Genomic DNA, 21,341 nt, shown 5'->3' with positions numbered 1-21,341 from the left:
CTTTTTATTGTGAAGCACAGTGTGCATACAGAAAACTGATTAACAGCCAGGTGTGGTGGTTGATGCCTGTATTCCCAGCTATGCAGAAGGCTGAGGCAAGAGTATTGCTTGAGCCCAGGAATTTGAGGCTATAGTGCACCATGATCATGCCTGTGAACAGTCACTACACTCCAGCCTGGACAAAATAGTGAGACCCCATCTCTAAAAAAAAAAAAAAAGTGATTAAAACATGAAGTATATCTCAGGGAGTTCTATAAAGTGAGTATAATTGACCTTTAAACAACATGGGTTTGAAATGGGCAGGTCCACTTATACATTTTTTCCCCCCCCAACCAAAGGTCTTGGGATGCGAAACCCATGTATATGGAGGGCCAACTTATTGTATATGCAGGTTCTGTGAGATTGACTGCAGGACTTGAGTTTGTGTGGATACAGGTGCTCCTTACATCAATCACCTATGGATACCAAGGGACAACTGTATAAAAGCAAAGCTAGCTGCATGGATGTCCCTACACCCTTAGAAGGAAACTGTAGTTGGTTTGACGCTCTACTGCCAACCTTGACATTCATTACAGTTTTTGAACAAGCAGCCTGACATTTTCATGTTGCAATGGGCCCCACAACTTATGTAGCTAGTCCTGTATACACGTGAAGAAATAAAATGCTGTCAGCAACTCAGGAGCCTAGTCTGCGCCTACTCTTTACTCTCTTTCCCTTCTCCACATGTAACCACTGAGACTTAACTTTTAAAACAGTTTAGTTTATGACTGTTTTTGAAATTTACATAAATGAACCATATTTCATGTTTGTTTTATATCTGGTATTTTCTTACAATGTATTATGTACATAACTGAAGTTTGTTCATTTTCACTGATGTATAGCACTTTATTTTATGAACATACCATGATTGAATTTTCCATTCTACTTTTGATTAACACTTGGTTTCTTTTTTCTTTTTCTTTTTGTTTTGAGACAGAGTCTTGGAGTGCAGTGGTATGATCTCTGCTCACTGCAACCTCCACCTCCTGGGTTCATGCGATTCCTGACCCTCAGCCTCTCAAGTAGCTGGGACTACAGGCGCCCACCACCACACCTGGCTAACTTTTGCATTTTTTGCAGAGACAGGGTTTTGCCATGTTGGCCAGGCTGGTCTCGAATTCCTGACCTCAAGTGATCTGCCTGCTTCGGACTCCCAAAGTGTTGGGATTACAGGTATGAGCCACCATGCCTGGCCAATCCTTTTTATTTCTGTAATACTGCTAGTAATGTCTCCATTTTCATTTCTGATTTTAGGAATTTGAGTCTCCTCTCTTTTTCTTTGCCAATATAGCTAAAAGTTTGTCTATTTTGGCCAACCTTTTTGAAGAATTTACTTTCAGTTTTGCTGAGTTTTCTTTACTATTCTCTAATCTTTATTATCCTCTTCTGCTAGCATTAGGTTTAGTTTGCTTGTTTTCTGCAAATTTTTAAGGTGTAAAGTTAAGTTGTTGATTTGAAGTCTTTCTTTTTTAATGTAAGCATTTACAGCCATAAATTTTTCTCTTAGCACTATTTTCTCTGTGCTCCATACATTTTGGTATGTTGTGGTTTTGTTTTCACTTGTCTAGTTTCCTTCCCTGTGGTTGGAAAAGGAACTCTGTATAAATTCATTCTTTTCAAATGTATTAAGTCCTTTTTTGGATAATTTTTCATGTGCACTTGAGAAAAAACAAGTATTCTGCTATATTGGGTGGAGTCCTCTGTATGTCTGTTACTCCAATTAGTTTATAGTATTGTTCAGTTACTCTGTTTCTTTACTGATCTTTTGTTTAGTTGTCCTATCCATTGTTGAAAGTGGGTTTCTAAAGTTTCTATTATAGAACTAATTATTTCTCTCTTCAATTCTGTCAATATTTGATTAATATACTTTGGGGCTCTGATGTTTGGTGCATGCATGTTTATAATTGTTATATTTTCTTGGTATATTATCATTATGTTGTTTGATTTAGTATAGCTACCTCAGCTTTTGTTTTTTATTTACATGGACTATCTTTTTCCATTCCTTCACTTTTAACCTACTTTTTTCTTTAGATCTCAAGCAAGTCTTTTGTAGACAGCATAGAGTTGAATCATGTCTTTTTTCTAACATCTACTAGGCCAATCTATGTCTTTGGGGGTTTAATTCCTTTAAAGTAATTACTGATAGGGAATAACTTACTTTTGCCTTTTTATTATTTATTTTTATGTACATCTTATAGCTTTCCCTCATCATTCCCTCCACTTATGTTGTCTTTTGTGATTAGTTGCTTTTTCGTAGTGACAAATTTTGCTTCCTTTCTCATTCTCTTTTGGCTATACATATTTTCTTTGTTGTTACCATGGGGATTACATATAATATCCCAAAGTTATAACAATCTAATTTGATTTTTGATATCAATTTCATACAAAACTCTACATATGTACTGCTCTGTTTCCCATCCCCACTTTACATTATTGGTGTGAAAATTGTATCTATATGCTATATATTCACTAACAGATTTATAATTACTTTTTATGCATTTCTTTGAAATCTATAGAAAATAAGTGGAGCTATGAAACAAAATAATAATGGTTTTAATGCCTGCCCATCTATTTATCTTTATTGGAGAGTCTTTATATGTTCATGTGGCTTGGAGTTAACTATCTAGCATCTTTTTGTTATAACTCAAAGGACTCCATTTAACATCTCTTGTAATCAGGAATAGTGGTAACAAGCTCTCTGGAATGTCATAATTTCCCCCTTGTTTTTGAAGGACAGTTTTGCCCGATAATTCTTGGTTGATAGTTTTTTCTTTCTGGACATTATAATTTTTCTTTCTTTTTCTTTTCTAAATAAAGAAAAAGGGTTTATTTGGCTCATGGTCTTGCAGGTAGTATAAGAAGTATGGCGCCAGCAACTGCTTCTGGTGAGACCTCAGGAAGCTTACAATCATAGAGGAAGGCAAGAGGAGCTGGCTTGTCACAGGGTAAGAGAGGGGAGGGAGGCACCAGACTCTTTTGTTTTTGGCTGTCCGTATATTTTTACATTATCAAGTCTTTGATATTTCTTTTTTTTTTCCTTCAACTTTTAAGTTCTGGGGTACATGTGCAGGTTTGTGACATAGGTAAACGTGTGCCATGGTGGTCTGCTGCACAGACCATCCCATCACCTGGGTAGTAAGCCCAGCATCCTTCAGTTATTTGTCTTGATGCTCTGCCTTCCCCCATGTCTCCACCCATAATCTTTTTTCCCAGGTGTCTGCAGGTCTGTGGTCCTTGTGCAGATTTCACAATTAGTGGCTGCTACGTTGTCAAGATCAAAACCATGCCACATGGAGGAGGGGTGGGGCAAGGATGAATGAAAATACCAGGAAATTTCATATCATCTTAAAGATGGCTTTTTCTTTATTGGCTGTTTACTTGGTTGCTATAGAACTTGGGCGGTTTTCCAGAACACTTATAAGGTTAGTTCAGCCAGTTTCTAGTTGTTTTTTTGATGCTTCCATAAGAGAACATGGAGTTGGAGCTTCCTAATTTGCCATTTTGCTAATGTCTCTTGACTACACTGGAAATTCTTGAAGGAGTAATGTGTCCCTGGAAGCACTTATTTCCTCCATTCTCATTTGTAACTAAACCTATTGCTGGTTTGATTTCAGTGCCTACTTTTACACTGCCTACTTTTACACTGAAACTGCCATTCAGAGTTACCAGTGACTGCCTATCAGTCAAGTTCGAATATGCACTGTATGTACAAAATAAGGCCAATGCTTATTTTGTATTTTTTTTATTCTGTTGGATGTATTTTTATACCATTGACTTCCTTCCTTCTTGATAAAGCTCCTCCACTGGTTTCTGTGAATTTTCCCACTCATTAGGTTAATCTTTTTTCCTCTTCTTCCCCCAGGTTAATTAGTGTTGTTTTCCCCAGGGTTCTGTCCTGTGCCTTTTCTTAATCTGATCCTTTCCCTCTCTCTGGGTGATACCATCTATGATTCTTAGCCACCACTTGTATACTAATGACTTTCAAATTGATAGTGTTTAGCACAGTTCTCTTTTAAGCCCCAGACCTATATGTGCAACTACTTAATGAGCATCTGTACTTAGATATCTCTTACTAAACATGTCCCAAACAATTCCATATAGCACTAATCCACCCTCTTTTTTCTATATTCCTATCTAGTTATTCAATTCAGACCCTCCAGTAAAATTTTGACTTCCTTCCTTTCTCTCATCCCTGATACCCAATGGCTCATGGAAGCCATGTGAATCACACTTATAAAGAGAAATGGATTCCTCTCTATTGGCACTGCTCAATACCTTCATTCTGACCACCAAAATTGCTCACCTAGATTAGGTTTCTCTTTCTGTAGTCCTTTCACTTGCCAATTTGATCACTATACTGCAGACAGCATACCTTTTTTTTTTTTTTTTTTTTAAAAAAAAAGAGGTTTTTGCTTTGTCACCCAGGCTGGAGTAGTGAAAGTGGTGTGATCACAGCTCATTGCAGCTTCAACCTCTCAAGTGATCCTTCTGCCTCAGCCTCCTGAGTAGCTGAGATTACCGGCATGAGCCATTGTGCCTGGCCAGACAGTAATCTTAAAAGTCTGATTGTGCCACTCCTTCTTAAAAATCTTTGTAGTTGCACTTACAATAAAATCCAAATTCTTTGTACAGCATACAAGACCCTTTTATGATCTTGCACCTGCTTTCCAGGCCACATTTCTATTTCTATTCTGTCACTTCATTCTCCTGCAAACATTGTGGGCTGCTTTTCCCTTCATTTCTTCACACATGCTTATAAATGGGACACATTCCCCTCCCAAGACAGGTGTCCCATAAATGTATGTTGGATTAAAAGAAGAAAGTTGAATTATTACATGAAGCCAGATTTTTGGAGCTAAGAAGGTGGTCTTAGTTTTACTTGGACTAAAATCGGCATGGTTTTCTTATACAAATGTTTTTCCTTCTGCCTGCCTTCATGAAGTCTAACACTATTCCAAAAGGAATTTTTTGTTAGAAACTATCATCACTTTCATTCTCACAGGAGTGGAGTGTGGATGTTTGAGAAGCATCTACAGTTTGAAGCACAATATCAGCAATATTACCAGCAGAGAGACATCAACAGGATTGTGAGATGAAGCATTTGTCTGCAATCTGTAATGCCTCAAGCCTTGCTACTCTTTCAAGTGAAGCCCTTGGTCTAAGAGCATTGATGTTACCAGAAGTTTTGAGAAATTCAGCAACCCAAGTTCTACCTAAGACATACCGTATTAGAATTTGCATCTTTAATAAGAGTCCCAGGTGATTCACATTAAAGCTTGAAACATACTGTCCTGGAGGGTTGCAGAAAAGAGGAGGAGGGGGTGAATTTTTTTGAGGGGAAGGAATAGAGAAAAGGAGAAAGACATATGTATTTTTCTTTCTGTTAGGAAACAATCACTGGTGCACCATATGTCCCCCCTTGAGTGACCTTGATGACACAGTGCAGAACCATCTCTCATGTGTAGCCAGATCTGTTTGCTATTGTAATTTTATGAACTACCAATAAGCCTCAAGGGCCTGGAAGCAGAGCTGTCTTGAGAGGTATGTGAGCTATGAGAAGTGGGCTTTTCCAGGTAAGAGAGAGATGATATTCCCCCAGGCAAGGGGAGCTCATGCCTCTTTGATTATGAAGCATATACATTATGTCACTGGAAATAAGGAAGGGTTAGTAGAAGCTCCAGAAAGGAGTCTCCAGTTAGGCATGTTGATTGGCTAGCATTGAGCAGTAGCCTCAACTTACCTGGGACACAAATGGCTTATGAGTTGGAACGTGAACTCTATGGCCAAAAACATTTGATTTTCGTTAAAGATGGCCACAGTGTGTTAACTTAATAGAAAGTTGCAAGTGATTGTTTTCCAAAGGACACACGTAAGGGTGGGAGTGGAGGACATAAATGTAATAATGTATAGATGGCCAATTAGAAGATGTTTTGAATTGCTAACTGCCTAAAAACATTCAATCACATTGGTTCATAGAATTACACAAAGAATCAAAAGCCTGCTGCTCTGAGGGTGTCTCAGCTGGACAACCAACAAAAGCTATACCTGGCCAGTCAGAATGTGAAAGGAGGAGGTGGCAGTGATAACATTTCACTTCCTACTGTGGCAGCGTCCACTCCTTTAGATTTAGCTTTCAAATAACAACCTCTCTGGCTCCTCACCTGGCCCCAGCTGGAGAAGGCCCACTCCACACACAGCTGCTGGTTACAGGCCTGGGTGTCCACAGGCCGCTTGGCAACCTGGGTGCACATGTCATTGGACACAGGGGTGGAGATCCCAGAGGCTTTCAGCTTTTGACAGGTCACCCTGCGGGTCTGGACACCTCCCCCACAGCTCCGGGTACAGGCAGACCAGGAGGTCACCATCCACCTGGGGAGAGGAAGAAGTGTCAGGAGAGCCCTAAAGGGACAAGCCCTGGGGAAAAGAGATCCCCTCCCCACCCCACATCCCTGCTCTTGCCACTGATTTGGGGCCAGTACCCTTTTCACAGTATATACTTGGAAAGATAGGCTGAAAAATGACTCCTCCAAAAGATATCCATGTCAAATCCCTAGTGCCTGTGAATGTTACCTTATGTGGCAAGGTTCTTTGCAGATGTAATTATGGATTTAAGATAAGATTATCTTGGATTATCTGGCTGGGCCCTATATGCCTGCCATAACAAGTGTTCTTACAGAGAAAGGCAGAGGGAGATTACATACAGAGAAGAGGAGGAGATAATGTGACCAGAAAGGCTGAAGGTGGAGTGATGTGGCCATAAGCCAAGGAACACCTGGGACCACCAGAAGCGGATTCTCTCCTAGAACCTTTGGAGGTGATATGACCCTCCGGATACCTTGATCGTGCACTTCTGGCCTTCAAAATTGTAAGAGAATCAATTTGTTGTTTTGTAACTGCAGTGTTGGTACTTCCTAAAGGAGATCCAAGGTTCTAGGGAAGTCAGATCCAAATTTGTGTCACCTCCTGACACAGAAAGTAATCTGGGCCTCACTGAAGACAAAGTTTTGTCTGGTAGTGCTCAGTGTACTTCCTGCCACACATTTTGGTCAATCCCTCAGAAACAGGTAAAGTTCCTCCCATCTCTTGGTGTTACAGTCTATAGGTCTTATACTTCTCAGAGGGCTGCATACGTGGTAGAGATAGTTGTTCTCTGACTGTTAGGTTCCAAAAGTGAGACTGTGACAAATGGACTTTTCTCACAAAGCCAGCCTGTAAACTGGGAACACTCTGAAATCCTTGGTCCATATACAAACATGCAGGGATTCGCATTGCATGTGTGTGCCCTGTAATAATTCTCAAAGAGACGGAGACAGCTTGGGGAAATTGCAAGACTTGTTGCTCATGTAATCTAGAACAAAAAAAATCCCACTCTTTGGTTTTAGTGATTGAGAAAATTTATCTAACAAAATGGTTAAAGCAGCTATCTGGGTCACAGCAGGGTTACCCAGTTGTATCTTAAAGAGACAACCAGGGCAACACTTGTTCATGTGCAAAGAAGGATACTAAAAGTGTTCAAAACATCTGGCAGGCAAAGTGAACCTATGGCTACGTCCTAGCCAAGCGGCGCCACATCTGGCTTTCAGGAGAGGCATGTAGCAGGGAAGGGGAGCAAATTCCTCCTAAATCTGGATCTGTGACTTATTTAGTTTTGTGGCCACTTCCCTGTTCTTTTGCCTTGTAGAGGGATGACTGCATGCAGATTTCCAATGCACAGGAGCAGAGCCACTTAGGAAGCAGGCAAGAGGTGTTTAAAAACTCCTGGGGGCATTGAAATCCAAGAAAACACAGCCATTATTATTTCATTTGCAGAAGTAAATTAAGCTGATTGACTCTGACCATCACCAAATCAAGTCAAAAAGTTCCTGGCACGTCAGAGATCTCTTCTTCATTTTGCATAGCTTGGCAAGGGCAGTTTTCCAGCCTCTTATATCCCTGGTGAATGTCAGGCCTGCATTTCAATCAACTTTTATTTCCAAATATACGTTTCAGCAATTTTTCAGGAGCTGGGGTGGGGGGTTTGAGAATGGAAAGGGCCGGGGTATGTTACAGTTCAGGAAGGGTATAAAAGGACATTAATCATTCCTGTGGAAACCTTCCCGTCAGCAAGTCAAACTGCTGATATTAATGAGCATGTTTCATATTTCATTGAGTCTCTCCTGGTTTCAGCTGCTCCTTATGACTCAGCTGGCAAAACAGAAAGCAGTTGCCTAAGTATTGTATGAAAGTCCTACAGATAGGTAGTAAAGGGGCATTTGAGGGTTGAGGGCAGAGCCAAGTCCCCCCAGGCTCTGAGCACCACACCAGTGCCAACTCCAAGCCCATCTGTTATCCACTTAACTACTGCTGAGGACAGAGGATGGGGTGCACAGGGGCACTCATAGCCTCTTGAAGCATGAGGAAGATGGCAGAGGCTTTGGGTGTCATGCTGGGCCACACAAGGAACCCAAATGCTGAGCATGAGGCTACTATCGGAAACAAAGATTTATTTCAACTTTAGTGAGATGCAAGCCTTTGTAGAAAAGAGGAAGATAAGATTTCCCCAACTAAACTGGAGTACTGATTAGCACGGGTGTTTAAGGTTAGACTTGGAGGGCGGGTGGAGCCCAGTAATCATTGTTTCCTCAGCCCTTCAATTGAAAAGACATTGCTTTCTCCAAACAACTCAGAGTCAGTTGATTACTGTATGATGGGTGGGGGAGTCTATGGCTTGCTAGGGCCTGGGATGCTCTTGCTCCCTGAACAGACCCTGTCAGGCACTTGGGAAACCTGGTTGACCATTAGCGGGGTGAGGAATAAACAGAGCTGAGAGAGGTGGTGTAGTCTGAGGATATTTTCAGCAGGGTGGAGAGGCCTGACAAGCCTGTGCCTAGAGGGAAGAACAGCTCCTTGGCTGGCATCTCTCCCTGCACAGTGCTACTCAAGGGCTCGCCATCGACCTTGCTAAAAGTGAGGGCCCATCCTAGGGTGGGGAGGTCTGAGCCAGTGTCCGCCGCACTCACCGAGAAGGGCAGTCTCTCCGGTTGCACGCAATGGGCTGCACTGCAGGGCGAACCTTCCCTGCGCAGTGGGCAGGGTTGACCTCCGTGCTGTTCAGCAGGCACCTCAAGCGGGGCTGCTGAACCCCCCGGTTACCACAGGAGGCTGAGCAGGTTGCCAATCTGTCCACAGACCACCAGTAATCTGTCATGGGAGGAGGAGCAGAGTAGAAAAGAATATAGCTTAATTGCCCACACTCTGAATTCCTTCTGAGCAGGGCAGGGAGAGGGTGGAAGGGGTGGATTTGTGGCCTGAAGGAGAGGAGCTATTATAAATGAGGCCCCACTCCTCGATGGGCACCATTCCCGAACTATTTGGGGAAGTCACGTGGTCTCTAGGGGCCTCAGCCATGAAATGAGTACAGTGACCCTCACCTTACCAAGTTACTGTGGGGACAGGAAATAAAGTAGCTCAATGCCTGACATACGAAGGGTACTTGATTAATGCCATAGGTCATCTTATTTTTAAAGATATTTGCTACAGTCCTTTTCTTTCCTCATTGGTTCACCAGAAAGTGATTTTGTTTTCTACAAAGATATATAAATATAGTAAATACTTAACCATCACAGTACACAGATTCGAGCTGGACTTTGCAAATGTTACCCAAAAAAGCCTTTACAGAGAGTGCTTATTTACATGAGACAATGATGTCAGTAAGAAAGCCAGTTGCTTTGGGGGTCTGGGACTCACTGATAGGAAAGCTGTTAAAAATAAATATGAGGTGGCAGATTTTGAGTGCTTATTTGCAAAGTTGTGTATTACAAGTCTTGCAAATAGGCCCTGGCTTCTGGTTTTCAGCAGATACTGGCTGGCTGGCGAGAAAATGGAACATTTGTTTTCCTGTCTGAAAAGCCAAATGGTGAAGGAAGATATTTAGGAAGAAAACTTATCTGCTTAGAAAGATTTCCCTTTCTCCATCTTTTTGTGCCATTTTGGCACACAACTCTGTCCCTTCCCATTGCATCCTTCATTTTGGAATATATCACACACAGGCCACAGGTTGAACTAGCCTGCGGAAAACTCCAAAGCCTCACACAGTTTCTATAAAAGGGCCACTTTCCCCTCTTTCCCACTGATTTGGCCTCATTTACAACTCTTTCTTGGTGCAGTGAAGGCCAGGCCCCGCCCAAAGGCTTTCTGACATGCCTGTTTTCCTGGAAGGTTAATGCATGAGCCATGTGGGCTTCGCAGTCTGTTCTTTGCCAGGGCCAAAGGAAAGGTGCCTGGAAAGCCCTCAGCTTATGACTAAAGCTGAAGACTCTTCAGGATGATCAGCAGGCACTGGCACCAGGCCTGTCTCTCTAGGCAGGAGGCAGTAACCAAACAGGCTACTCTGCCTGTGTGTGAGATCTGTACTAGTTAAATCAGCATAAAGGAATCATATCTGACTTTGATATACAGTGGTGTTTCCATGGTCCTGAGCAACAGCAACATTATAAGCAGAAGGGCCTATTTCTGAAGGCAGCATTGGCTTTTCCAGGTTCTGCTGGGAGGGGCATGATGGCTGTTCTGAAGAGCCATGTTGACAGAAGTAGGGTCTCACTGTATGGAAACATGGCGCAGCTTCGGTTTTCATGCCCTGGGTACCACTGAAGATCAGAAATCACTTTGTTTTACTAGATAGTTAGATTCCCAAACGGGCTTTCTTGTTCAAGAAATTAGTCCAGTTTGCAAAGCCTGCAGGGTTTCTTACCTTGGATCACTAAAGATGCCTTCTGCATGAGTACCCCTGCCTCATTCTGAGCAAGGCAGCTGAATTCCCCTTGAGACCCACCGCTAAGGTTTGCAACTTGAAGGATCTGTCCAGCTGCCAAGATGTGATGTGTCAGTCCTGTGGCAGTGACAATTGGCTGACCACCATGAAACCAGGTGATATTAGGGACAGGGTGACCTGTGACGGGGCAGCCTAGGAGGAGAGGAAAAGAAGAAAGCCTTAGTAAAGCCATAAGGAACGCATTCCTGGTGCACTGGTTTACTGTCTTTGTGGCTTTAGAAACTGTACACACAATGTGGCCTTGTCCATGGCATTTTTATTATATTTGCCATTCCTGAGTGAACAGGAGATGTTTTTATTCTCTGAATTTCTAGGAGGGTGACTGTAATTCATTCAATTAAGTAAAATTATTGGATAACAAAAGTACCTATTTCTGTTTATGTCCCTATACTAACTTTAAAATAATGATACAGTTCATCTTCATTCCTTGAACAGTGTTTTCAAGATAAGTAGTTCTTAGAGTGATTTTTTTTTTTTGACAAATTCCTTCTTCAAATACAATATGTTGGGAAAAAAATACCATACTATATAGTAATAGTTAAGAAACAAACTTGAATTGGTAAAAGTGTCATATTCCCTCATTTTTCTTGTTATGTGATTTTTCCAGTCAAAATTTTTTTCATCAGAGACTAGGAACACAATTTTAAACCTGGATCTGTTTTTCTGCATAAGGTTTTGTCTTCTGAAGGCTTTTGCAAAGCCTGCGCTGGACATGTACAATATTATACATATCTACAGAGCCATCAAACATATTTTGATATAATAAACTCAGATATCATCATGTTTACCTAAGACTTGGTAGTGTAGAATCAGTAAGAAAGATAAACAGGTTGCAGTTGTGAGAGAAATTCCTGGAAGGACAGGGTATTTGCTGTGTTCGCTCTGGTGCCCCAGCAACTTACAGAGAATTTATTTGGATATGTAAAACGCATTAAGTCATCGAAAATTAAAGAATCTGAAGTTTTTTTCCCCTCAGTTCACTTAGAAAAAATATCTGTTTGGTACCTACTGCTCTGGGGAGAGTTAAGATAAGATAATTAAGACTATCTTCCCTCTTCCAGGGAGATCCCAAGCTGGTATAAGATTTTTAGAAAACACACTCAAAACTGTAGATGCAAGGCAGGAAATGATGAGATATGAGGCACAAAGATGGTGCTATGGTCTGAGGGTTTGTGTACCCCCTAGATTCATATTGAATTCTAATCACCAAGGTGATGGTTTCAGAGGGTGGGGACTTTGGGATGTGATTCCATCACATGGGCTCTTTCCTCATGAATGAGATTAATGTCCTCATAAAAGAGGCCCTGGAGAGCTGCCTTCGCCCTTCCACCATGTGGGACACATTGAGAAGCTGCCGTCTATGAAGCAGACAGCAAGCCCTCAATTAATCTGCTGCTGCACTTATCTGGGACTTGCCAGACTCTAGAACTGTAAAAAACAATTTTCTTTTGTTTATAAGCCACTAGTTTTTATGATATGTCTGTTACATCAGCCTGACTGGACTAAGACAGGTGGCTACCCTCTGTGGATGTGTGGGTGGGTGCCTATGCATCTACAGAGAGAAGGGATTTTTCTAATGTTTCATTTCTTTTTTGACAGCGTCTTGCTCTATCACCCAAGCTGGAGTGTGGTGGTGCAATCTCAGCTCACAGCAACCTCCGCCTCCCAAGTAGCTAGGATTACAGGTGTGCACCACCATGCCCAGATAATTTCTCTCTCTCTCTCACACACACATATTTTTAAGTAGAGACGAGGTTTCACCATGTTGGCCAGGCTGATCTTGAACTCCTGGCCTCAAGTGATCTGCTCGCCTCAGCCTCCCAAAGTGCAAGGATTACAGATGTGAGCCACCACACCTGGTCTAATATTTCTTGTTTGTGAATCCAGGGATAGAACTGTTAAAATTTACACAAGATGGGGAATCCCTAGAAATCATCTAGTTCACCACCAGAGGAAGAAACTGAGGCCTAGAGAGGTTAGGAGACCTTCCTGAGACTGTGCAGCAGGCCTTCTACCTGACTCCTGGACTGCGTTCTTTCCCCCATATCTGCTACTTGTTCAGCTGGGCACCTTGCCACCTCCTTTGTTTCTTTGCTCACTTACTTTTTTCCCCTTCATTTTTGTTTTTCCTGAGGTAGTGAGGTAGTAGTGAGAGGGTAGGAGCAGACTATTTGGAAGGGAGGGTTCTAAAAAGATAAACCTAAAAATGGACCCCTGGAAGCTCAGTATGGGATGTAGTATTATATGATCTAATTCTTCACTCCTTCATGTATCCGCTGACTCTACCATGCAACTTGACAGTGCCCTCCCATGAGAGAGCGGTTATACTTCCCCCTTCTGGCTTTGGCCATGTGAGTTAGACAGATGTTTTTCTTTTCTGATTGTTCATTGTTATTGTAACAAGTCCACTCACAACAGCATCAAAAAGAAGAAAATACTTAGGAATAAACTTAACCAAGGAGGCAACTATGGTTCAGATGTTGGTCTCCTCCAAAACTCATGTTGAAATTTAATTTCCATTGTAACAGTATTAAGAGGTGATCAGGCCATGAGGGCTCTCTCCTCATGGGTTGGATTAATGCCATTTTAAAAGGGTGAGTTCAGCCCTTATTTGTTTCTTTGCTCTTCCACCTTTTGCCATGTGAAAACAAAGCTTTCCTCCCTTTTGGAGGATGCAAAGGAAGACTGTGAGCCAATAAATTTCTGTTCATTATAAATTACCTAGTCTAGGTATTCTATTGTAGCAGCACAAAATGGACTGAGAGACAAAAATCTTGAATACTGAAAGCTACAAAATACGGCTGAAAGAAATTAAAGAAGATATAAATTCACGGAAGGACATCTCATGTTTATGGATTAGGAGACTTAATACTGTTAGGATGTCAATACTACCCATAGTAATCTACCAGTTCAATGCAATCCCTACCAAAATCCCAATGATATATTTTGCAAATAGAGAATCTCATGCTAAAGTTTATATGGAATATCAAAACACCCAGAATAACGAAACAACCTTGAAAAAGAAGAACAAAGAGGATTCATAGTTCCTGATTTCAAAACTTAATACAAAGTGATAGTAATCAAAACAGTACTGTACTGGCATAAAGACAGACATAGAGACCAAAAGAACAGAATAGAGACTGGAAACAGACTTTTAAATATATGGTCAAAGACCATTCAATAGGGAAAGGATAGTCTTGCCAACAAATGGTTCTGGGAAACTGGATATCCATATGTGAACAAATGACTTACACTAAATATAAAAATTAACTCAAAGTGGATGAAAGACCTAAACCTCAGAGTGGAAAGTACAAAACTTTTACAAAAAATCACAGGGAAAACTTTAATGACACTGGGTTTGGCAATGGTTTCTTAGATATGACACTAAAATATAGGCAACAAACGAAAAAAATAAAGTAGATTTCATCAAAATTTAAATCTCTTACACATCATAAGACACCATCAAGTGAGTGAAAAAGCAACTCACAGAATGAGAGAAAATATTTGCAAAGCACAGATCTGATAAGAAATTAATATGCAGACTGTATTAAAAAACTCTTAAAATTTGATAACTAACAAACCACCCAGTTTGGGCAAATGCCCAGATAAGCAAAGGACTTGAACAGACATTTCTCCAAAAGAGATACACAAATGGCCAATAAACACATGAAAAGATGCTCAATTAATCATTAGGAAAATGCAAATTAAACCCACCATGAGTTACCACTGCATACCCACCAGGATGGCTATTATTAAAAGAAACCCAAAATATAAATGTTTGCAAATATGTGAAAAAATTGGAAACCTTGTGCATTGCTAGTGGGAATATAACATGGAGCAGCTGCTGTGGGAAACAGTATGGTGGTCCCTAAAAAATTAAATATAGGATTATCATATGCTCCAGCAATTCCACTTTAGGGTATATATTCAACTGAATTGAAAACAGGAACTTTAAAAGATATTTGTACACCTATGTTCATAGCAGCATTATTCATAATACCCAAAAGATTTAAACAACCCAAATATCCAACAATAGATGGGTAGATAAACAAAATGTGGTATATGTATATGATGGAATATTATACAGCCTTAAGGAATGACATTCTGACATACACTACAACATGGATGAGCCTTGAAAACATTATACTAAGTGAAGGAAGTCAGATATAAAAGGACAGATACTGTATGATTCCATTTATATGAGGTACCTAGAACAGCCAAATTCATAGAAACAGAAAGTGGAACAGTGGCTACCAGAGGCTGGGAGAAGGGAGGGAGGGGGAGTGCAGAGTTTTAGTTGATGAAAAAATTCTGGAGGCAGTGTTGATAGCTGTACAACAAGGTAGATGTATGCAATGGCATCAGGCTGTGCACTTAAAGAGTTGAAATGGTAAATTTTATGTATCTCTTACCACAATAAAAAACTGAGGCAGAGATGCTAATGTAACAGTTCCAAACCTAGACCTCAAGAGATCTTGGGAGCTTTTGCTTGTGCTGTTGTGCCTTTGCCATTATATTAGAAAGTTATGCCAGGACTGGCCTGATGATCCCAAGAGGAAGACAAGAGAAATGCGGAGAACAGTCAAGTCACTCCAGCCAAACCCAGCTTAGATCAGCTGAACTAAGTAAGATCAGTAAGAACAATTGATTGTTGTTTTAAGTCACCAAGTTTGGGCTTTTTAAAATGCAGCATGTGTATGTGTGAGGTGATAGCTAACTGATACATTTAGGGAGAGGTATCTTCCAGCTTTTCAACTTGGCCAGTGGATTGAAGGCCTGGAATAGGACAGAGCTGCTACTTGTGTACTGACCCAGCTCTTGCCTGACCTGTATCCTCTTTTTTTTTTTTTCTTTTTTTTGAGGCAGGATCTCATTTTGTTGCTCAGGTTGGAGTGCAATGGTGCAATCATAGCTCACTGCAATCTTGAACTCCTGGGCTCAAGTGATCCTCCCACCTCAGCCTCCCAAATAGCTAGGACTACAGGCATATGCCACCATGCACAGCTAATTAATAATTTTTTTTAGTAGAGATGGAGTCTTGCTATGTTGCCCAGACTGGTTTTGAACTCCTGGCCTCAAGTGATCCTCCCTCCTCAGCTTCCCAAAGTGCTGGAATTACAGGTGTGAGTCACCTTGCCTGGCCTTGTATCACCTTACTCAAGGTACTCAGGAGAATGAGGCTCACCACAAGCACAAGCTCCTGGTGGCACCTAGGCATCTACATGCCACGAGGTCCATAGTGGTGTCACCACACTCCTGTTCTGAAATGAGGGTAGAAATGACCTTGGGGAGAGAAATCAGTCCACTGGGGATCTCCTGGGATCACAACACCTATACTCTCCAACCCCAAATGTAGCCTGGAGTAAAATGCTGGTTTCATTTTCCAATAAAAGCCAGGAAAACTATATGTGTATGAAGGTAAATATACTTTTAAAAGTGCAGCTAAAACAAATAAAGCTTTTTAGCCTGACTGAAATAGGCAAATGCATGTCTCCCTATCACATCTACTTTGAAGGAAAAAAAAAAAGGCCATATGCTATCAAGATGCTGGCTCCATGAATCCTGTTTGGTCAGCCCTGGTGAGGCTGAGGAGATTTAAGTTGGTAAATACGAACCTTACTATTCCTAAGCACACAGAAGACATTTGGCCAAGGAATCTTTCATATTTTCTCCTAGTCCTCATTTTCCCAACTGCCTTAGGATTTTCTGAGAGAGTATTTAGGCAGAAAAAGGAGTGGTAGCAGCCCCTAGGTTGGTCTCTATGGCTGAAGAAGTTACTTATCTGGGAGCCAGAAACCTTAGTCAGCTAAATAAGAGGAATATTTGCAGAGAAATTACATCCAAATTCCTCCCTCCTTCTTGGAATCAGAGGCCATAGTGAGTAGCCAGGAAACCTCTCTTGGCCCATCTGAGCCTTGGGTCTTGGTCATGTTCCCAGGGCCTCCCAGCCTGCTGTTCCTTGTGCAGATGAGAATAGGGTAGAGATGTTTCCAAGGGCAGGCCTGCCATGGATGTGGAGTTCTTGGAACTCAAGACCCAGGAGAAGAAGCAACTAAGAGGTCTTTGAGAGGCTGCCTTCATAGTATAGGCAAACCTCATTTTATTGTGCTTTGCTTAATTGCGCTTCATAGATCCTGCATTTGTTATAAATGGAAGGTTTGTGGCAACCCTGTGCTGAGCAAATCTATTGGCGTGATTTTCTAACAGCATGTGCATACTTTATATCTCTGTGTCAGATTTTCAAAACTTTTCACTATGATCTGTTATGGTTATCAGTGATCTTTGATGTTACTATTGTAGTTGTTTTGGGGTGCCATGAACCATGCTTACATAAAAAGATGAACTTAATTGATAAATGTCTGTATTCTGACTGCTCAACTGCATGGCTATTTGCCCATCTTGCTCCCTCTCCTGGGGCCGCCTTCCTATCCCCCGAGATGCAGCAATATTAAACTTAGGCTAATTAATAACCCTACAGTGGCATCTAAGTGTTCAAGACAAAGAAAAAGTTGTACATCTTTCACTTTAAATCAGAAACTAGAAATGATTAAGTCTAGTGGGGAAGGTATGTCAAAAGCCAAGACAGGTCTCTTGTGCCAAACAGCCAAGTTATGAATGCAAAGAAAAAGCTCTTGAAGAACATTAGAAGAGCTACACCAGTGAACACAAAAAATTGATAAGAAGTAAAATAGTCTCGTTGCTGATATAAAGAAAGTTTTAGTGGTCTGGTTAGAAGATCAAACCAGCTACAACATTCCCTTAAGCTAGTGCCTAATCCAGAGCAAGCCCTAGCTCTCTTCAATTCTATGAAGGCTGAGAGACGTGAGGAAGCTGCAGAGGAAAAGTTGGAAGCTAGCAGAGGTTGGTTCATAAGGTTTTAGGAAAGAAACAGTCTCTCTTACATAAAAGTACAAGTTAAAGCAGCAAGTGCTGACGTAGAAGCTGCAGCAAGTTATCCAGAAAATCTAGCTGAGATCACTGATGAAGGTGGCTACGTTAAACACAAGAGATTTTCAGTGTAGATGAAACAATCTTCTATTGGAAGAAGAAGACATCTAGGACTTTGATAGTTAGAGAGAAGTCAATACTTGACTTCAGAACTTCAAAGGTCAGGCTGACTCTCTTGTTAGGGGATAATGCAGCTGGTGACTTTAAGGTGAAGCCAATGGTCATCTCTAGTTCTAACAATCCTAGGTCCCTTAAGAATTACGCTCCATCTAGTCTGCCTGTGCTCTATAAATGGAACAACAAAGCTTGGATGACAGCACATCTATTTATAGCATGGTTTAAAGAATATTTTAAGATCACTCTTTTGTTACCTACTGCTCAGAGAAGAAGACTTCTTTCAAAATATTACTGGTTATTGACAACACACCTATCCACCCAAGACCTCTGATGGAAATGTACAAGGAGATTCTTATTTTCATTTCTGCAAACATAACATCCATTCTGCAGTCCATGGATCAAGGAGTAATTTCAACTTTTAAGTCTTACTCTTTAAGAAACAAATTTCATAATGCTATAGCTGCCATGGATAGTAATTTCTCAAATGCATCTGGGAAAAGTAAATAGAAAATGTTCTGGAAAGGATTTCTTCCAGATGCCATTGAGGACATTCATGATTCATGGGAGGAGGTCAAAATACCAACATGAACAGGAACTTGGAAGAGGCTGATTCCGACCCCCATGGATGACTTTGAGGGGTTCAAAACTTCAGTGTTGAGGAAGTCACTGCAGATGTGGTAGAAATAACAAGAGAACTAGAATGAGAAGTAAAGCCTGAAGATGTGACTGAATTGCTGCAATGTCATAATAAAAGTTGAATGGATGAGCAAAGAAAGTAGTTTCTTGAGATGGAATCTACTCTTGGTGAAGTTGCTGTGAACAGTGTTGAAATGATGACAAAGGATTTAGAATATTATATAAACTTAATAAAGCAGTGGCAGGGTTTGAGAGGATTGATACCAATTTTGAACAAAGTTCAACTGAGTAAAATGTTATCAAACAGCATCACATGCTACAGAGGACTCTTTCATGAGATGAATCAATCGATGCAGCAAACTTCATTGTTGTCTTTTAAAAACTGCCAGAATCATTCCAATATTCAGCAGCCAACAACATAAGGCAAGACCCTCCATGAGCAAAAGATTAGACTTGCTTAAGGCTAATTGTTAGCATTTTTTAGCAATAAAGTATTTTTAAATTAAGGCATGTATGTGTTTTCTTTTAAATGTATTGGTGTTGCATACTTAGTGGATTACAATGTAGTGTAAACATAACTTTTATATGCACTGGGAAACAAAAAATATTGTGTGACTCACTTTATTGCAGTATTTGCTTTATTGCAGTGGTCTGTAACTGAACCCAAAGTATCTTGAGGGTGTAACTGTAAAGCCTCTGAAACTTATCAGGGCTAAGATCAGTTTTGTGGAAAATTTTTTTGAAAATAGTGGTTTTGTTACTGTGAAAGTTAGTTACATAGATTAATGACTCTGAAGGAAAACTCTGGATTTCAATAGGGTTCTCTGGCCTCAGTTTTCTAATTTGTAAGTGAGAATATTTGATGATTTTAAAGGTTCATTTATGTTCCAATGAAATAACCTTTAAGGTGCTTTTAGGTTCCCAGATTTCTTAACATCATCTCAAACTCATTCTCACCCCTCTTCTTCTCTCTCCCTCAAAGCCAACTGCCAGGGCAAAGTGGACCGATTTAAATCTACATTGCTTGGGTTGACATATAGTGAAATGGAACTAAGCCAATGAAGGGGCTCATGGAAAAAATGTCATACATAAGGTAATTTAGGGTTTTCAACCTGGCAGTGCATCTGGTTCCATTGTCAGTAGTTGGTCCTAGTTTGCAATTTGCTTAATCCCACACTTCAGAAGTTGCCTTATTGTGCCCTCTCAGAGATCCCAGCAGCAACCGTCACCTGCCCTTCCATGCAGAGCTCTGAGTCCAAGCTCCTTGTGGCCTCTCCTCCAAGCTTCTAAATTCTAATAATCCTGAGGGAAAAAAATGGCAGATAGGAGACAGAACTAACTTGCAGCTTCCACTCAGATGTACAGAGCAGCATGTGAAGACTCACATTGTGAATTTTTGCTCCAAGAACTACCACAGGAACATACCGGGAAAGGCCAGAGAATCCACAGACCCTTTCAAGGAAACTGCTTGCCACTGCAGGTGCCATGAGACAGCCAGAAAACTGGGAGTGCCCAAAGTGTGAGAGGGTGAAAATCTGCCCCCAAATGCACATCCTTACTGGGGAGCCTAGATCACAGAAGAAGGATTTGGCCTTACCTGGAGCTGAGATTAATTTAGAGAGCTGAGAAAAATGTAGGGTTAGAAGAAGTAGTGAGAAGACCCCTGTTGGCTCTCAGTTCCTGGGGAAGCCATTTCTGACTTTGTCTTACAAGGGTCCTTGGAGAGGGCTGCCAGTGGAACTGGGGAAAGACCACAGGGAGAAGGAAATTTCCAAATGAACTTTGTACAATTTTGACTGGATGTGAAGTTTCCTGGACAGAATCTTGGGGAGTGGGGTTAACAGGGAATGCAGATACGAGCACAGAAGCCACGGCAGTTTGGGAGGTGTGAAACCTAAAAGTGCTGCTTGCTTTCTCAGCTGGGAGGCTTGTAGCCTGGGCCAAGTTCTCAGCCCGACTCACCAGCTGCCTGCAAATAAACTTGGTGCTGTTGGTGGGAGTGAGACTGGCCTTTCGGGCTGCATGGGAGCTGGGTGAAGCCTGTCACTGCCAGCTTTCCCCATTTTCCTGGCAACTTGTATGACATGGCAGAGGCAGCCATAATCCCCCTGGGAATGTAACTTCATTGGCCTGAGAACTACACCCTATCTGCTGCAGCAGTCCCAGCAAGCCCTGCCCAAGGAGAGTCTCAGCTCAGACACGTCTAACCCTGCCCCACCTGATGGTCTTTCTCTACCCGCCCTGGTAGCTGAAGACAACGGATATAATCTCTTGGAAGATCTGTGGTCCTGCCCACTGCCCTGAGAGACCCCAATATTTATCCAGGTGACCCTAGGGCAAGCTTATATACTCCCTATACTACCATAGCTGATTGATGCTCCCTTGAAAGTGCCACCTGCTCACTCGAAGCCAACCAACATAAAACCAGCATACTAAACAAAACTACAACCAAGGACTCTCACAGAATCCACTTCACTCCCCTGCTACTGCCACCAGAGCAGGTGCTGGTATTCAGGGCTGAGAGACCTGAAGACAAATCACATCACAAGACTCTTTACATACTCTCCTCAGTACCAGCCAGAAGCCCAGTAGCTCCACTGAATGGCTAGACCCAGAAGAGAAATAACTATCACTGCAGTTCAGCTCTTAGAAAGCCACATCTCTAGGGGAAGTGGGAGAGCACCACATCAAGGGAGCACCATGTGGGACAAAAGAATCTGAACAGCAGCCCTTGAGCCCCAGATCTTCCCTCTGACATAGTCTACCCAAATGAAAAGGAACCAGAAAAACA

General features: G+C 41.5%; 1 protein-coding gene across 1 annotated transcript in view; it reads right to left on the bottom strand.

Annotated features, from left to right (window-relative positions):
- The window catches only part of ADAMTSL1 (ADAMTS-like 1), a 433,939-nt gene that overhangs the window by 6,680 nt on the left and 405,918 nt on the right, over positions 1-21,341 (bottom strand). The window contains exons 24-26 of the mRNA XM_011992650.1: positions 10,769-10,981; positions 9,039-9,219; positions 6,201-6,408 (exon numbers count right to left, since the gene is read on the bottom strand). Of these exons, the coding sequence (XP_011848040.1) occupies positions 6,201-6,408; positions 9,039-9,219; positions 10,769-10,981 (602 nt within the window). The remainder of the gene's footprint in view (positions 1-6,200; positions 6,409-9,038; positions 9,220-10,768; positions 10,982-21,341) is intronic.

The sequence above is a fragment of the Mandrillus leucophaeus genome, unplaced genomic scaffold, assembly GCF_000951045.1.
Source record: "Mandrillus leucophaeus isolate KB7577 unplaced genomic scaffold, Mleu.le_1.0 Scaffold415, whole genome shotgun sequence".
NCBI lineage: Eukaryota > Metazoa > Chordata > Mammalia > Primates > Cercopithecidae > Mandrillus > Mandrillus leucophaeus.
This window is presented reverse-complemented; position numbering and strand designations above follow the sequence as displayed.